General features: G+C 54.8%; 7 protein-coding genes across 7 annotated transcripts; 2 read left to right on the top strand and 5 right to left on the bottom strand.

The window, feature by feature from the left end:
- Nucleotides 1–1,038: 1,038 nt before the first annotated feature.
- On the bottom strand, nucleotides 1,039–5,041 carry A1O7_08500 (uncharacterized protein; the record flags this gene model as incomplete). The annotated part of the gene is made up of 3 exons (XM_007762492.1): nucleotides 1,039–4,409; nucleotides 4,465–4,611; nucleotides 4,660–5,041. The coding sequence occupies 3 exons, from the start codon at nucleotides 5,039–5,041 to the stop codon at nucleotides 1,039–1,041; spliced, it is 3,900 nt and encodes a 1,299-aa protein (XP_007760682.1).
- Nucleotides 5,042–6,115: 1,074 nt separating this feature from the next.
- On the bottom strand, nucleotides 6,116–8,683 carry A1O7_08501 (uncharacterized protein; the record flags this gene model as incomplete). Its single annotated transcript, XM_007762493.1, has 1 exon — nucleotides 6,116–8,683. One exon carries the CDS (start codon nucleotides 8,681–8,683, stop codon nucleotides 6,116–6,118), a length of 2,568 nt encoding a protein of 855 aa, XP_007760683.1.
- Nucleotides 8,684–9,340: 657 nt separating this feature from the next.
- On the top strand, nucleotides 9,341–10,459 carry A1O7_08502 (uncharacterized protein; the record flags this gene model as incomplete). Its single annotated transcript, XM_007762494.1, has 1 exon — nucleotides 9,341–10,459. The coding sequence occupies one exon, from the start codon at nucleotides 9,341–9,343 to the stop codon at nucleotides 10,457–10,459; it is 1,119 nt and encodes a 372-aa protein (XP_007760684.1).
- A 554-nt stretch (nucleotides 10,460–11,013) lies between these two features.
- Nucleotides 11,014–11,740, bottom strand: A1O7_08503 (Ras-like protein Rab-6B; the record flags this gene model as incomplete). Its single annotated transcript, XM_007762495.1, has 3 exons — nucleotides 11,014–11,552; nucleotides 11,612–11,637; nucleotides 11,691–11,740. The coding sequence occupies 3 exons, from the start codon at nucleotides 11,738–11,740 to the stop codon at nucleotides 11,014–11,016; spliced, it is 615 nt and encodes a 204-aa protein (XP_007760685.1).
- Nucleotides 11,741–12,177: 437 nt separating this feature from the next.
- Nucleotides 12,178–12,622, top strand: A1O7_08504 (uncharacterized protein; the record flags this gene model as incomplete). Its single annotated transcript, XM_007762496.1, has 3 exons — nucleotides 12,178–12,220; nucleotides 12,312–12,507; nucleotides 12,580–12,622. The coding sequence occupies 3 exons, from the start codon at nucleotides 12,178–12,180 to the stop codon at nucleotides 12,620–12,622; spliced, it is 282 nt and encodes a 93-aa protein (XP_007760686.1).
- A 482-nt stretch (nucleotides 12,623–13,104) lies between these two features.
- On the bottom strand, nucleotides 13,105–13,904 carry A1O7_08505 (transcription initiation factor TFIID subunit 10; the record flags this gene model as incomplete). The annotated part of the gene is made up of 2 exons (XM_007762497.1): nucleotides 13,105–13,575; nucleotides 13,650–13,904. The coding sequence occupies 2 exons, from the start codon at nucleotides 13,902–13,904 to the stop codon at nucleotides 13,105–13,107; spliced, it is 726 nt and encodes a 241-aa protein (XP_007760687.1).
- A 486-nt stretch (nucleotides 13,905–14,390) lies between these two features.
- On the bottom strand, nucleotides 14,391–16,184 carry A1O7_08506 (uncharacterized protein; the record flags this gene model as incomplete). Its single annotated transcript, XM_007762498.1, has 2 exons — nucleotides 14,391–16,060; nucleotides 16,112–16,184. 2 exons carry the CDS (start codon nucleotides 16,182–16,184, stop codon nucleotides 14,391–14,393), a joined length of 1,743 nt encoding a protein of 580 aa, XP_007760688.1.
- Nucleotides 16,185–16,917: the final 733 nt, after the last annotated feature.

Consider the following 16,917-nt stretch of genomic DNA (forward strand, 5'->3'; position numbering starts at 1 on the left):
ATGTATGTATGTATGTATGTATGTATGTATGTATGTATGTATGTATGTATGTATGTATGTATGTATGTATGTATGTATGTATGTATGTATGTATGATACGACCATTACCGTAGTACATAAATTACTCGCTCACCTCGCCATCAAGGGTTACCTAGTCAGTATGTATACTCCGTACACAATCGCCCACTTACTGACCCATCAAACAAGTCACTCTCCCTGAAGCAAACGAAGGAGATCATTTCCCCAAGTCCAAAGTCTAAATGTGCCAAAGCGCATGCGGAGTACGGAGTACTGTACTGCAAGGAGGCTTCAGGCCTGGAGCCTCCGAAAGAGGGGCAAGGAAGGCATCTTGTCAAGAATCAAAGCCACCTACAGTACTCACCCATCCACGCATCCACGCATTCATTCGTTCATTCACTTATTCGTTCGTTCTTTCCCTGGCTAGTGAGAATGCAGGACAAGAACGTACAGTACATAGGTTGGACGGATAAACCCACATCCACCCGTCCTCCCCCCTACCGTTTCCCGGCTACTGACCGAACGCCTCTGAATAGGAGGGAGACTTGACATGCCGTATAGGAAGACGTGTGGCCGGCAGGTCAAAAGCGTCACCATATGCATGTTGCGCTATATTGCGTTTCTCCTTGCAGGCGATGCATGCCTCTGCCAGGTAAAAGCAAAATGTGCGCGCGATCAGCAATCAACCAGCTTTTGCTCGATATCCAAGTACGTAATGAGCCATGGCTTCACGGAGGCTGCAAGGCACACGCGAGCAGTGGAAGAAATATAGGTATGTAGTTCTGAAGTAATGTAATCATGTTTGAGACATTGTTGTGTTGCGATGATTGAGCTCGGGGCGGTGAACACAGCACCCCCATCCTGCTCAATCAAACCCTGAAGAATGAAGAAGTGATGTGTCTCGAGTACAGTATTGGCGGTTCGCCTTTGCTTCCTAGCCCTGGCCCCTGTGTGTGTCCCTCATTCCCCGACAAAAGGTGGTGTTGCTGTACAGGAGGAAGATTCAAGGGTGGCACACAGTTAGTGCACCTTGCTTGCCTGCCTGCTTCGGGGCCCGGCTTTGCCCCTAAAGTTTTTGTTGCCCCCAAAAGAACCACTGGAGCTGGGCGGTCCACTCCCGAACCGCTGCTGCCTGGCTCCGTTATGCTGCATCGGGAAGCCCTTTGAAGGTAATTCTTTTCTCACCGACTTCGTCGCGCCAGGCATTCTAATGAGCGCATACAGCTCTCGGCCCGGTTGACGGCGTGGTTCGAACCAATTGACCACCATGAAGGGGAGCACAGAGGTCGTCTCTGGCGCAGACGCGATAAGCCTGGATGGGAAGTACCTGGGCATCGGTATCTGTGAGGTCTCGAGCGGAAATTTGATGGTCGGCAATGAACCGGGTTCGCGGTCCTCGAAAAGGTCATCTTCACTTTCCACATCCTTGCTTATCACCGAGGTATCAATTTCTGACGATGCGGCTGCCACTTCGACGGGCAGAGAGACGGACGCCGCAGGAACAAGCACGTGCTGGACGTCAAGCGGTTCCTTAGTCACCGACGTCACAGCAAGCACTGCTGCAACCGGCCCAGCGGTTGTTTGTGCAGGAGAAGTCTTCTTGCCCAACAGTCCATTAAATCGTTCTTGCCATGAAGGGTTCTGTACAATGGGCGTAGAAACAGTTCGAAGAGGTGCCGGAGGAGGTGGGGGTGGCATCGAGACCCTTGCTGCCCAAGTCAACGGGGCAGCTGGAGCAGGTGCCGAAGCCGGAGCCACGGCAGGCTCAACATGCAGCGGACTCGGAGGTGTAGGTGGCATAGCTGGCGGCAGTTTGACCACCGGTCTATGAGGGAAATGCACAACAGGTTTCTTGAAGTCTCCATCGAAAGCAGGGTGAAGGCTGGCAAACTCTTCGGCAGGAGGTGGTGAGGGTGTTCTTGGTGGTTGTGGATGACTGTACGTAACAGCACGTCGATCGTGAAGAGGATACTGTTGTCCGACGGGCTGTGGAAAGAACCTCGACCCCCGACCAGGAGGTCCATTCATGCCACGAGGTCCAGCATCAGCACTGGCCAAGGATCCAACGGCGCCGAAAGCGCCAGAAGCTGGCACTTGCGACTGCGAGACTGCCGAGATCGAGCGTTGCGCTTGGTCGCCGGTCTGAACCTGTTTCCAGGTTTCATTAAACATGTAGGAAGGACCGTGGCGAACACCGGTCCGCATTTCTTCCTCGCGTCGGGCCACTTCTTCCCGTTGAAGCTTCTCATTTTCAGCACGTTCTTGCTGACTGGCGACCGAGTGGAAGTTATTCCAGGATTGCACACCAATCGGTCGTGGCCCGCCGGGTAAGCCATTCACTCCAGGATGGGCTTGCTGAGGTTGAGGCGGGGCGATAGGGGCAGGTTTCGTGGTTGGAAAGAGAGAGTCGACTTCGCTATCAGCTGCAAGAGGTCCCTGATCGGGGGAAGTGACTGACTGAGAGGAGTAGGATCTGTTGTCCGCCATGATGTGATTGGCATGCGGTATCTGGGGCGAGCGGCCCGAGTGAGGTGTTCTGCCATTCATCCAACCAGCTGCAGTAGAAGACGTCCTGGACAGATCTTGCGGCGAGTATCCCGCAAGGCTTTGGTCGAACGTGCCATTGCCAAGCGCCTTGTTCGGCATACCCCACAGACTGGAAGTCTGCTGCGACCGGTGATCGTGGTGGCGCATCTCTCCCCATCCGCCTCTTGTGTCGTTGACCATTGTGCTTGGCTTGGGCAGTACGGGACTCGGCTCAGGGACAGCGACTGTCTCTTGTTCGCTGGTCCGTCGCACCTCTGGGATGGTTCTGGCGCCGTTGACGACAGGCGAGGATACTTGTGAAGTCTCTCCGTGGGCTTGTTCTGCTGCGCTGGGTTCAAATCTGTCACGAGCCGGCAGTCTCTGCGGTTCCACGGATCGGGTTGTAGAGTTCCCCAGCTTCTTGACAGAGTCCAAGGGATGCACCTTCATCATACCGTACTGTTGCGGCTCGCCAGACGCTAGTGGTTGAGGTGGTTTTGGTGGAGATTGAGTGGAAACCGAGGTTGCGCTGACAGCAGAAGCCAACACAGTCGCTGGTGCAGTTGTAACCGGAGGTTGCGCCATTGCCTCTTCTTCGGTCTCGCGAGCCGCCTTTTGTTGTAATTCTTCCTCCTGCTTCTTTGTAAGCCTGGGATCCGGCCCGAGAGATGCTAACTTCAAGCGAATCCGCTCTTGTTTGGCGGCCTCCCGCTGCTGTTCCTCTTCAACCTTGCGCCTTCTTGCTCGTTCGATATTTTCTTTCATCAGGGCTTTCTGCTGCGCGCGCTGAGCTTCGAGATCGGCATCAGTGGCAGGGGCAGCTCCAGAAGACATGTAATCACTCGTGCCGCGGGCCTGATATGTTGGCGTCTGCGAGGCAGAGATAGGTCCATCCCTCGACGCCGGTCGAACAGCAGTATCGATATCATGTCTGTGTGTGTCAACGATTGGGGAGTGAACATCGCTTGATTTGAGAGACATCCGTCTGCCAAACTGCCCGCTGCCGCCGGAGATTGTAGACGACGCCCTACGTCGTGCTTGGTCGGTGCTTGTCCGATGTGTTTGGAATGCAGCCGAGGGTTCAGCAGGAGCATGTGGATCCATCGGGCTCGGTCTCTGCAGGACAGCAGGCGCCCGAAAGTTCTGATCATTCTTCGACATGCGTCTTCGACCCTCGGGCACAGCCTCGTAGCGTCCAGAGTTCGGCATGTACAGCTCGCGCGGCTGATTCGGTAAAGAGTCCCGCCATCCGCGATTGAAGTCATCTGCAGAGATCTCTTTTGCTGGAGATTGTGCCTGTTGGACTGTCGGGCCCTCTGTGTATCCACGGCCTGCAGGAAATCTGGCCGGTAGAGGCACTGGTTGAGGAGTGATGGCGATAGGCGAGACTTTGTCGACCGGCGGTAGCGCCGCCCACGGAGACTTGGCTGGGGCAGGCGCGGGACTCGCCTTGGTGGTGATGGAAGGCTTTTCTGCTGGGGCTTTGGCCTGAAGAGTCGCGGCCTTCTGAGCCTGCTGCCTCTCGGCACTTGCGCCAAGCTTGAGAACGGTTGCATTAGGACCGATTGAAGGTGCAAACTGGGGCACAGGCGCTTTCGGGGGCGCGGCAGGCTTGGGCTTGTCGGTAGGTGGTGTGGCAGGCTTTGTTGCAATCTGGGGTGTAGCTTCGGCAGGGGTCAATGTGCTCTTGGTCCCGTCGTTCCACTCGATGGTCTCTGGGGCCCAGTCATCTTCATCGTCATCAATGTCTGCCCACTTGGCCTCTTTCCCATCTCCGTCTCCCTGAATCCGTGATGTCAGATGGATTCCGTATTGCTGCTTGAGCTCTTCGTCCGTAAGGTGTTTCGTTGAAGGTTGTGGTGTGACTGCAGCAGGGTTAGCAAGGACCTCGGGGCAAGCGGAAGAGGAGCTGCGCAGTACCTCTGTTCTTATTCCACACCTGCATAGGGTCGGGAGTGGCGCTTTGGTAGGATTTGGACGTGGACTGAAGCGTGCTTGTAGTCTTGGCTACCAATCGAGGGCGACCTGCTTGAGCGAGGGACGGGGTCGTCGAAGTTGGCGTGGGAGCTTCGACGAAACGTCAGCTGTGACGAACAAAGAGCCGAGCGCACATACCCTTCTCCGTGGCCTTTGCAGCAGCGCTCGCAGCGATGACCTTGGGCACCGAATATTTCGCGAAACTGACGGGTTTCGCGGCGAACTTCTTCAATGGTTTGTTGTCAGCTGTCTTGTCGCCCGCAACACTGCCCTCCGCTCGACTGGTGTCGGTATCTGAGCGAGCGGAGGCATCGTCGAGTTCTTCCATCTTGATGTTTGGGGTAATAGTGTGGTTTCCATTCTCTTTTGGGGCAACGTCCGCCTCCACTGCTGAATTACTCGTATCGTCCCCAGACACTTTGATATCAGGTGTGGATGTGGTCGCAGGAGCGTCGGAAGGCGAGACGTCGCCCACCGACTGAGATTGGTTTACCACATCTTGTGTGCTCTGCTCTGCCATAACAGACTCGGAACTACTGCCATGTCAGGTTTGTAAATATGGATTGTAGCGGTAGCCTGGTCTACCTGGTTACTGCGCGTCGTCTGCCACGGTCGCCGATCGCTCGGTCTTTTGCCCGATCAAATCCGAGGGCGCTGCAAGGTCGCGTCAAATATTGATTATAAAAGAAAATTAGAAGAGGTCAAGGGATCAAGACAACACCTCAAGAGGTCGTACGAGGGTGTAGAAGGAGAAATGGTGGCGGTAGAGTTGTTCGAGATAGGAGAGACGAGAGGCTGCGCACCTGAAGTTCGAGCCGGCGGAGCCACCATCATTGATCGTCTTGCCGCGATCGAGTCTTGGCAGCTGAGTAATCATTTGAAACACGTGACCGTGGTGACCGTGCCGTCTCTTAACCTCACTCCCTCACTCCCTGAACCTCAGTCACCTTGCTGATTTCTACCCTCAGCACCCTTCACGAAACGCATCACCACCCACAGAGTTATGGCACCGATATAACAATCATGAGGGCATACGACTTACTCAAGTTATCAACTATGCTTGAACAAATTAGTCATATCTCCAGGGAAGTGTCTGAGAGTTCGGTACAGGCGAACCTATTTGCATGGGGGATCGCCAGCAGTGTTGACAGTTCCCTTCAGAAACAAGGCGGACTTGTCCCCGCAAACGACGGACCCTATCTCCTAGCATTCCAAAGAGGGGAATTATGCTCCTAGGCCTTTCCTCTTGCTACTGTTACTATGAAGAAGGTACAATCGCCAAAGCTGGCCTCACCGACTGCCCGTTCCGTTTCCAGACTGAGCTTCCCGTTGGGAGGATCACCGGTCGACTTGGAGCGGATCGGTTGACTCGCTAACCCGTGACCAGCAGCCCTGGGCGTCGACTTTTGCACACGAATCTGCCTTCCACATTGATAGACACGCCTAATGGATTTCATTCCCCTCCCTGACAGTGCTGTCGCCTCACGAAGTCACACCCGACCTCGGCGGAGACCCCTGTGCGGAGTAGACAACCTCTCTCTATCCTACACAGAGCTTGCTTTGTCCACGTCATCCCATGATGCCACCCACCCACTTATTGAATACACCATCGCACCCTGTCCGACCATTTCTCACATGAATTAATGCTATGTGTAGAGCCATTATATCGTTCCATCTGCTTGCACGCCGCGCGGGTGTACGTCGAGAACATCTCTTTCTGGACTTCAACGTGCTGGATGATCCGCGCCTGGTACTCGACTGCGACATTTGAATTCGGGCCCTTCGCTCGGGGACGCTTGTCTTGAAGTGAGTCTGTTGTGTTACTGGTATCGGGGCTTGCGTCCATGACACTGGCGGCGACAATGATTGCTCGAGTCGAGGCTGAGAAGCTTCGACGCTCGGGTGTATAATCTTCTTCGACCGTTTCTCCCCGGGCCTCCATCATCATCTCCCGCAGCACTTCTTCTCGGGCTTCCTCCGCGATCAGGTCGCCGTCGAACATGCGCGTCATGGAGGTACCGTCCTTGCGACCAACGGCTTCGCCCAGATCTAGGGCTTCATCAGTCACCAAGGTAATGTCTTGCTGTAGGATGAGAGCAGGAAAGGTCTTGTGGCGCAGTGAGTTGGCGAGATCCCAACGTCCACGGGCCATGTCCCAGCGCACGACGTAAAAATAATCCCATTCCAAAGGCATCATGAAGAACGCCTGGTGCAAATCTCCCACCACGGTGGAGTTCATTTCTGCCTGGGTGAAGATATCCCACCCTTTGTCCGGGATGAGAGCGACTAGTGATACGTGGAGCCCAAGCTCATCGGCCAAAGCAAGCTGAGTGTCAGGATGTTCAGGAGCCGACTTCCGCGTGCGAAAGACGAAAGATTGAGGTGCCCATTCTAATCCAACAAGTGCTGTTGTCGAAGGTCTCGTCAGATCGGAATAATCACCTTGGAAGATAGAGCCCTGGGGGAAATACTTCTGGAGAAGGATGAACGTTTTCATTCGTTTGATCTTGGCCTCGCTCTCGTATCGGCTGACCGCGAGGATTGAAGAGAGATCGAGACCAAGCATGTTGGCGAAACATATAGTTTCGTCCTCTTGGTAGCTCGTATTGCGCCACTGAACAGCGGTCCAGATATCTCGAACTCGGGTGGAGAGTGATTTAGACTTGAACAAAAGTAGCTTTGAGTATGGCTGACAGGCTTCTAGAAATATCATTCGGCACAGCAGATCTTGAAACTTCGACGAGTCGTCCCATTCTTGGACTACCGTTTGAAGCTCCGAAAGGTCGACCGAGCCGTCCTGGAGCTGAAAGACTGTCTTCTCTGCCAAAACAGCCTCGTGTAACGTCCAAAGACGTCGGAACCAAGTGGTCCGCGTAATGCGCGCTGACAGTTCCCAGGGGCTGCGAGCAACAGAGATGCTATTCAATTCATTGTTCAAAACAAGCACCGTTCCAGACCTTCTGTAAATGGTTGCCATCTCCGCAATCGCTGTATTTCGTTCGTCTTCGAATCCGCTCCCAACAGGGATGCACAAAGTATCCATCCAGAATGGTTGATCATCGGAGGGAGCGAGAGGCGTGCTCCCTGCGTTTGCTATCATGTTGACTCGTTCTTGAATCAGCCGAACTTGGCAATGGGGCAAGGCATTTGCGGCATGGTTACCTAGCCCGTCAGCCCAGACGTGCGAAATAGCAGTGAAGCGAATTGGTGTTCTCTGATCAATGGCAACTAATTCTAACCCGGTTCCGCGGCGGTCAAGGCGAAGACATGGGATTTGACTGACGCGAATGATCTCGGCAATCCTTTCAGTGGGAAGGCCGACAAACATGCAGTCACACAGTGTATTGACGTGCTTTGGTCGGTAATTTGATTGATCGACTTGCCATGCTTCACATTGCCAGTGTGAGCACTTGGAGTGGATGGTGGGCGATCCCAGGATGCTGAGTCTGGAGGAGAAATAGCCGCTGACCACAGAACACTCTTGGTTTAAGCGTGAGACCTCACTTGAACACCATCCATTCTTTGCAAGTTGATCGTGGACGAGTCGCGAATTGGTATAGGTCGGAATCGGGAGATGGGCGTCCGGAAACACGACGTTGCGTGCCAGAGACAGTGTGTTGTGAAGGACATCAAGTGAAAGATTGAGTTCATCAGGGAGGAGATCGGAGTGGTAGGAGCCACTGCCAACCTGTACAGTCTGGACGATGTTTGCAGTAGTCCAGCTGAGAGTAGCATGCATAGAATCCATGTGACCAAGAACCTGATCAATTCCGGCCCGGACTTCAAGCTGCTGATTGCCATCAAGTTGCTTGATCCTGGCCCGCCATGCATCGAGTTTTCCGCAGAGCTGGGAAGTGCGAATAACTCGATGACCCTTCTCCGTAGTGACGATCCATTCGTCATGATCCTGTTTGACGCCGAGGAATTCTTCCAGGACACCAAAGAACAACCATGACTGGACGAATGCGGCGAGATTGCTCCTCAAGCCTCCAGGGTATTCGTGCAGCTCATCAGAAACTTGGATCGCGATGAAGTCGAAGCCGTGCCTGGCCGGGTAGGACAACCACGGCTGAGTATACCGATAAGGGTTTGAATCGCTTTCGTAGACGGGGATCTCGATGTGGGCGAGTGCTGGAGCCTGTGGCAGCGGGATATGATTCATCGTAGGAGGGGCATCATGGTCTTCGGCACTGATATGAGAACGAGGCGGAGCAGGTCGACGATAACTCTCGGGGAGTCCTGTGGTTCGATGCCTCACCAGAGGTAAAAGAGACCGGCCATCACGGCCTGAGGCTCTGTTCGGCGCATGGACTCGCAGTGCGCAGGGTAAGAAGGACGAGAAGAAGACGATGGCTCGACAGGTTGGTCGCTTTGACAGGCGGTGCCAAACTAACCAGTGTAACCACCATCACTCGCACCTTCAGTAAGTTTCGCTTTAGCAACGCTCTTCAACAAATTGGAACACATCTGTCTCTTTTACACAGGGTGTCTTCTACGGCTATCTGACGTCCAGAGACGGCGTACTGTATGTGCCACATTATTATCTCTAGAAGGACAAAGATTCTACGGACGAGTACGCCTTTGCGCTGTCCACCCGATCTGCTGTACCATACCCAACTCGGAAACTGTTCGACCTCGCAAGATCTGTATTACCGCAACCGGCGGCGAGACAGTAAGGTTATACATTGATACCAGGCCGCAAGGTCGTCAGTCTCCACCAGCGGCCACGGCTCCCATAGGTGAGTACGCAGAACACCATGAGTAGACCAGCGTCCTCGTCCTAGATATATCGCTTGTCGACACTATCCCCGACATCGTGATGGCGACCACCACTCCATCCACCGCCGTTGGCAACGCAGAAGCATCAGGCCTACAACAACCAGAACCGCAACAACCGGAGAACCACCAACACCAGGATGGCAGAGCACCCACCACCACCACCACCACGACGCGTGGTCCAACGCCGCTTCTCACGCGACTCCGCTTCCTCCTGCGCATCTACACCATGAAACTCGCCGTCTCGCTCTTCCTGCGGCTGATGCGCATCGCTGCTATCATCACCCGCCGCTCCAGCTCCAGCACCCTGCCGACCTACACGAAACGATACGCCATCCGCCCGCAGCTCAGCAACCGCATCTTCATCCCCCGGTCCCACGTGCCCGGCACGACGCACCCGCTCCTTATCATGATCCACGGAGGGGGCTTCGCGCTGTGCGACCCCAGCCTGGACGACTTCTTCAACCGCGCCATGGCCGACCAGCACGACTTCGTCGTCGTGAGCGTGAATTACCGGAAATCGCCTTCCCACGCGTTCCCCGTCCCCGTGCACGATTGCGCGGAGATCACGCGCGCGGTCCTCGCCGACACGGACCTTCCCGTCGACTTGACGGCATGCCCCGTATCCCTAGGCGGGTTCTCCGCTGGTGGCAATCTCGCGCTGGCGATCGCGCAACTGCCCGGCATTAGGGAGCGCGTGGAGAGCGTCGTCCCCGTGTACCCTGTCGTCGACTTCACAGGGCGTCACAAGGGACCGTACCGCCCCACGCCGGACGGGAAGGAAGACCGGCTGAAGGAGATGGGCCCGGTGTTCAGCTGGGCGTATATTCCTGTGGGTCAGGACTTGGCGGATCCGTTGCTCTCGCCCATTTGCGTCCGAAGCCGGGAGGCCCTGCCGCGGAGGATCTTCTTCGTGGGCGCCGAGTATGATTACTTGTGTCATGAGGCGGAGATCATGGCGAGGAGGCTTGCTTACGGAGAAGAGGATAAGACCGGTGAAGTAGGCGATGAGTGGGAGAACGATGGGATTAAGTGGAGGAAGGTCAAGGGCGTGGTCCATGGGTGGACGCACATGCCTGAGAAAGGGGACAAGGAGGTGTCGAGGCAGAATGAGTTGAAAACGCTGTATAGGGAGATTGCGCAGTGGTTAAGGGAGGAGTGAGGCGTGCTGTTAGAGCCCAAGCGTTGTGTGGCGTGGCTCAGCGATCTACTCACGACACTCGCGATGAAATGATATACCCCGTGCGTTCACCGTGGAACTGTCGAAAAGTCGGTCCGATCATGTTGAATCGCTGGACATTGAGCGGCTTCCTCAACCCATCGACTTTCCTATGCTTTTCGCCTATGTACCGGCAAGCCCAGCCAAAAACGCCATGCTATTCTGAATCGTGATCTCTTGCCTATTACACAAATGCAGCGAAACCAAGCGACGGCCACCCTTCTTGAAGGACCTTGTTCTAAGCATCCTCAGTGCTCATATAGACCTAGGCTTCTGCCTGTGCGCACAGGGCTGCTCTTCCCGTACCCCGTGGACAGATGATTTGGCTCGTCAACATGCTAATCCAAGAACAATTACAAACCATGTTTGTTCCAAAGGCACAGATGGCGCTTCCCGTCCTGTTCTCGGTCTTATCTCTCCTCTCCTCCATGATCAGCATGCGCATCCCTCCTCGGCGGGTTTCTGGTTGTTTATCGAAACGTCGATCACTACACTGATCAGTCTTGTGTCAATCCCGCGGTTCGCCAATAGGACTCACTCTGTGGGTTCGGTTGCTGCTCGGCTTCGCCCTCCATGCCAGGCAGCGCCTGCGCTATCCTCCTAAACAGCGCCTTGACATTGTGCCCCAGCTTCGCGGATGTCTCCATAAAGATGGCTCCTGCCCGCTTCGCTTCCTCCTCCCCCTGCTGGGTGGTAACCTCTCTCTTTTCCACGCCCAAGTCCGTCTTGTTCCCCACTAGCACGACGATAACATCGTTGCCCCTCTCGCCCCGCACATCATCGACCCATTTTCTCGTCTGTTCGAACGTTTTGCGCGATGAGACGTCGTAGACGACGACCGCGACGGACGAGTCGCGGATGTAACTAGGGATTAAACTGCGAAACCGTTCTTGGCCGGCCGTGTCCCAGAGCTGGAGCCGCACAGTACGGTCTTCTAGATACATCGTCTTTGAGAGGAAGTCGATGCCAATGGTGGCTTGGTAGGTGGTGTCGAAGGAGTCGTACATGAAGCGGGTTATCAGGGACGTCTTGCCGACTGTGAAACGCATTTTTGTGAGTATACGGATCGACCTTCTTTGGCCGAGTTGCACATACCACTTTGTTCGCCCAAGAATACGAGTCTGTAGGTAATCTCGTCAGCCCGAGACTCTGGCGAGAAGGACAGTGCCAATACTTGAACTTCTTCAGCGGGTTCGAATACGACCCTACCGCGCCCTGCGCCATATTGGAAGCAGTATTCTCGTAAAGAGCTGCGACAGCCTGAAAGCGTGCAGATGATCAGAGCCGCGATATGACGGGCCAGGAAGTGGGAGTCGGAGTGCGGTGGTTCGTGTTAGGGATTAAGAACTCAGGCTACCGTAAAGTCATGCCAGGGGCAGATAGGGGGTCGCCGTACGGAGTACTATATGACAATAGGTAGTAGGGAGTAGACACGGTGATTTCAACTTCAATTTCGACGTCGAGAATACTCCTGGCAACCGCAGGCACGACTCGATCCGAGTCGCGAGATCCGACGGCCAGTTGTGGAGAGAAAGCAGGCGAGCCGTTCGCCAACAGCTTCTATTGGCCAGTGCTCGAGATCAAGTTCTCTCTCGTGTCGCTTACAGTACAATACCCGGCACGCACGACCTAGATACTCTGGCCATGCTTTATCGGTGACGATGCGCCCTACGCTCCAGCTTTTGAAGCGCTCGGTCTGGAAAGGTATGCCTTGAATCTCCCGACACTCCGTGCCGTCGCCATGGTTGAATCAAAACGCGACCGCTATACACCTCGCTCACACCTCTCTATGCAGGCCCGAACCTCGTCTTTCAAGACCTCCCGCAAGTCATCCAGGGCAAGACGCCGCCGACCATAAAAACACAGGCCCGATCCGCAACGATCCTTCCGAACTTTGTGGGCTTAAAATTCGCGGTGCACAACGGGAAGATCTACCAGGATGTCTATATCACCGAAGAGATGGTAGGCCGGAAACTGGGTGAATTTGTGCCGTAAGTGCTTTGAGTGATGATCGATGGAGAGGGCCCAAAGAGCAGGATACTGACGTGTGAGTGTGGGAACAGGACAAGAAAGCGGTTCACATACAAGATGAGCAAGAACAAGTAACGGAGGGGGTCAAAGACACCACATCAACCGAACTGTACAATATGCTATCAAGGAGCAACTTGAAAGGAGCACTCTCGGCCGGCGCGGTGGGTTATTTGGTGGAAGTCTGTGACGCAGTCCCAGACAGCAACTCTTTCCGGAACTGCTTGGATCTCCAGGTTGTGAGGCCATGCACGCAGAGATTACGGCAGCATTTTATCTGTGAGGAAACCCGCATACGAGGATCTGTGGAGGAACAGTCGTGGGGAGCGGATGCTTCTTCTCTTAGATTACGAGCCGGTGTGCTCGATTCCCTGAGGTTCATGTGCGGGCCCGAAAAGAATTCTGATGATATCCTCCCATTCAGCAGATGCGGCCATTCCTTTGTGATCTGGTGTCTTTCAGATGATACCCGGCCCAACCAGTTCCCTTGACTCCCCGATGCAAAGCACGCCGTAATGCAATTCAGGAGCACCCATTTTGGGTCTGGGCGAACCGTCGTCTTATCTGTAGAATTCACCCCTCTTAACGTTGACTCCATACTCGGCCACTGCCATTCCCAGATCCTCCATCGTCAACACCGGTCTCCCCTGCCCACTCCCACCCTGCCCACCACCACCAAATCCACTCCTCTGCACGCCGAGCGTCGTGTTCTGTTGGCCTTTCGCCGCCTGCGCGCCGCTCGCGGCACCTCCTCCAGCACCGCCTGCAAAATTGCCAGGGCCCCCACCTCCGGCGCCGGCATTGCCTGCTGCGCCTAACGGGTTATTTGACGACGCCGAATTTGAGCTGCGGATCCGCGAGTATTGGTATGCGTCGGCGGCGACGTCTGCGACAAATTTCTGCGTCGCGAGCGCGAGCAGCCGGGCTAGCGGGAGGGGCGTGGTGTTTGTGCTTGCGCCGGTGGGATCGGAGATGGAGGGAGGCGGAAGTCCCGCGAGAGTTAGATAGTGCGCTGTTACCGCATCCGGAATCTGCTCGAGCGCAAGTTAGATCAGTGCTGGGGCTGCAAAATAGAGATGTCTCCCGTGGGTACACCGAAACATACAATCGGAGCGTAGTCATCCATTTTGCTCAGGAACTCTCGGAGCGTTACATCTTTGCGGTTGTGCTGTGCTAGGCCTGACGGCGCTGAACCCGTGGCAGGTTGTTGTGTATCCGTTTGTGCCGTCATGTCTTGGTCGGTGCTGTCGTTCTGTCTGGCTGCGCCGTCTTGCGTTGTGCCCGCATCCTGCATCTCGGCGTCGGGTTCAAGTTCCCGCCCGGCAGAATCATCGCCTGCTACGTTGGTCGGGGAGGACATGACTGTGTGTGTTGTCGTCGAGGTTTGAAGGCAGGAGGATTGGAACTTAGGTGTGACAACGTTCAATACAATTGCGCCCGTGGTGACACTCAGTTCAAGTGATGCAGATTGTTACGGCATATGCAAGATGCGACCCGACCAGGGTACATACAGGAGAGTCCCTGATGATGCTGATGATACACGTCGGAAAAGTTATGCCGAGGTTTTTCCAGACTAACCTTCAGCCTCGCGAGCCCTCGCAGGCCTCATCAATGGGATCAGCCTACAATACTCAGTAAGGACGACGTATCTACAAGAATGGTAAGTAAACGTAGTGGTGAATTCTCCGTGCGCTTTGAGGGCCGTTGAAGCAACGCGGGTGAGATTAGTGACGCAGTCCAACTCCTGAGGAAGGTATCATGTTTCCGCTTCATTCAAACCCGAGCCCGAGGGTTGGCACATTACAGTCGACGAAGCAGCTTTGGCTACCGGCTTATCGACAGCCTCCTAGCTCGGCTCGAGAGTCTGCGCCGGTTCACTTGAAGGGACAGCAGAACCATCTTCTGCGAGAACAGGAGCTTCTTGCCTGACCTCGGATTCAACAGTATCTATTCCAACTGGACGCTCCTCAGCCCCTGTGGCCATTTCGACTTCCTGCTTCACCTGTGCAGTCTGCGAAGCATGCGAAATATCTCCGGTTGCACTCCCCTGATCGGGTGCTTGTCGCTCGGGAAGCTTCTGTTCAGGTGTTGGCACTTCGGACGGATTGATCATCTTGTTTGTTTGTGATATCCTTGACTCAAGTGCAGCTGGTTGCGGAGTTGATATGTCGCGAGATATAAACGGTGGCGCAGCTGCTGTCGGAGTGTTCGATGAGGGCATGTCTGGAATCTTATCTGACGGTGACAGGCCCAAGGTACTTTGCAATGCGATCTCTGCAGCTCTCGCTGCAAGCGCCACAAAGTCCTCCTTGACAAATGGCTCGTTGAGATTGAAGCCCATCGAGGACCCCGGTGCAGGGAGGCCATGGTCCGGAATATGACCCTGCGTTTGCCCTGGATCAAGGTTGTTGGTAGATCCATTTCTTTCCACATTTGCTAAGCCCGTACCATTGCTTCCAGTCTTCATAATGTGGTTGATTAGGTAGGAAGAAACTTCCCGGCTGAAGTCTTCCCATTTATACGTCACTGGTAATTGATCTAGGGTCTTGGTTTTGACTGCACTTTCAAGAATACCACGACGGGAGTTCAGCGTTCGCAGAAACTCCCGTTCAGTGTCAGTCAATGTTGTGCTGCCAGGTCTTCTCGCCAGGAGCACCTTGTCAAGATCGGGACCGAACATGTCGCGCATGACGAGATCAGGTGGAGCAGCACCTGTCCTCCAAGCAGTAATGAAACCCTGTGTCTTCAATTCGAGGAACATAGTACCCTGTTCTTTCAGCAAACCCCCATTTTCAGGCACGAAGACAGGAAGAAAACTCCGGTCCATGTCCCGAAGACCAATCTCACCCGTGAAAATGCTTGACATGAAGATAGCCTGATTTGCCTTGCGGATAATTTCGATCTGATTGGTATCCTGCAAGCCCAGATCATGCTGTGGTAGAAACGGCCATCCAGGGCTAATGAGTCTTCTAGTTCGGTCGAATGCAGCGCGAAGGGAAGCATACTCTCTGCTGCTTGCGGCATTTGGTCTGGTGGACAAGCCCATGGCATCAGCCGGACTCAACCGAGACAGAAATGCTAGGATCTGGGACGCCTGCTGATCCAGTATGGGTAGGTATTCGAGAGGGCTGTTCCTGGGCGGCGTCGGTCGCTGGGGAGGCTGCGACGCGACATTGTGTGCTTGGCCGGCTGGAGGCCTCGGGGCACTCTGAGGCTGATCTCCTGAAGCCGGCTGTATGATATTCTGTGCTTGGACGCCTTTAGAGACGTTTGTAGCATTTCCTGCTTGTTCCTCTTGCGGGGCCTTCCTTTCCTCGTTTGGTGCTTGGCCGTGGGGGCTTGCAGGCCGATTGGCATGTACAGTTGGATTTCCTGAGTCCAGTGCCTTTGTTTCTGGCTTTACGTCCGGCGCGACGCCGTCAGTAGAGATGCGACGCCGTTTCGGGCTTCTCGGGTTATCGTCGACATCGGGGGGCGCAGACGGAGTAAGGGTGCTGATCGGGGCATTGGACTTGCCTGAGCGCCTTGTCAATTTGTAGCCGGATCAAGTACAGCAGAGCTTCTCACCTCTATCTTTGGGCGGCGCAGAAGCCTGCGGTATGGCCTCTGCAGGTCGATCTGTCGGAGACATCTGATCCATGTTGCTTCAAGCGCCGTTTAGACGGTACTGGCTCTTCCACCAACATGGCGAATGCATGTGCAGAAGAAATTCCATCACGTGTTCAGGGCTAACAAGTCGAGGTGAAAATGGATCATCGTGGCGCGCAAGGTGCCGTGAAGCGGGGCGCGCAGCCAGTGAAAGCGGTGAAGTGGTGAAAGTGAGGGGCAGCGAGCTAAAAGCTTAAGGTAAGCGAACGCTCACGTGACACTGTGGGCTTCTTTTCCCCAGGCGTGCCTGGGCGCTTACCCAGTACGAGCTAATTACCTTGTGTACTCGTATGAGCAGCTGGCACACCAACTTTCATGAGTCCTTCCCAGCCCCCAGCATTTCTTTCAGGACCACCTCTCGTGGTGGATGCATCGGCCGGAGGATTGCCCGGAAGTTCCGTTATCATCGTGTTGATGACAGCTGCGTTGACCACAGCTTCAGGAAGGTATATCGATACGAACCCATCCAGGAGTAGTCATCGTCTCCATCTCACGGAACCCTTCGATATGTCCGGTTCTGTAGTGTGTACACAGTACTCGAGGCTTGTGGTCGGGTCGGTCGAATCCAATGCCCCAGAGGCATCCGAGGCCGATCTATTGCCTTTCTCAGTGACGGAGTACAATGCATCTTCTGGACCTTGCAGAAATCCGGTCATGGCCCGCTGTCCCTTGCTCAACAGTTGGCAGGGGGAGCTTTCGGAGCGTCATGCTTTCTTGAGCTACAT

The sequence above is a fragment of the Cladophialophora yegresii genome, assembly GCF_000585515.1.
Source record: "Cladophialophora yegresii CBS 114405 chromosome Unknown aczIN-supercont1.6, whole genome shotgun sequence".
Classification (NCBI taxonomy): Eukaryota; Fungi; Ascomycota; class Eurotiomycetes; order Chaetothyriales; family Herpotrichiellaceae; genus Cladophialophora; species Cladophialophora yegresii.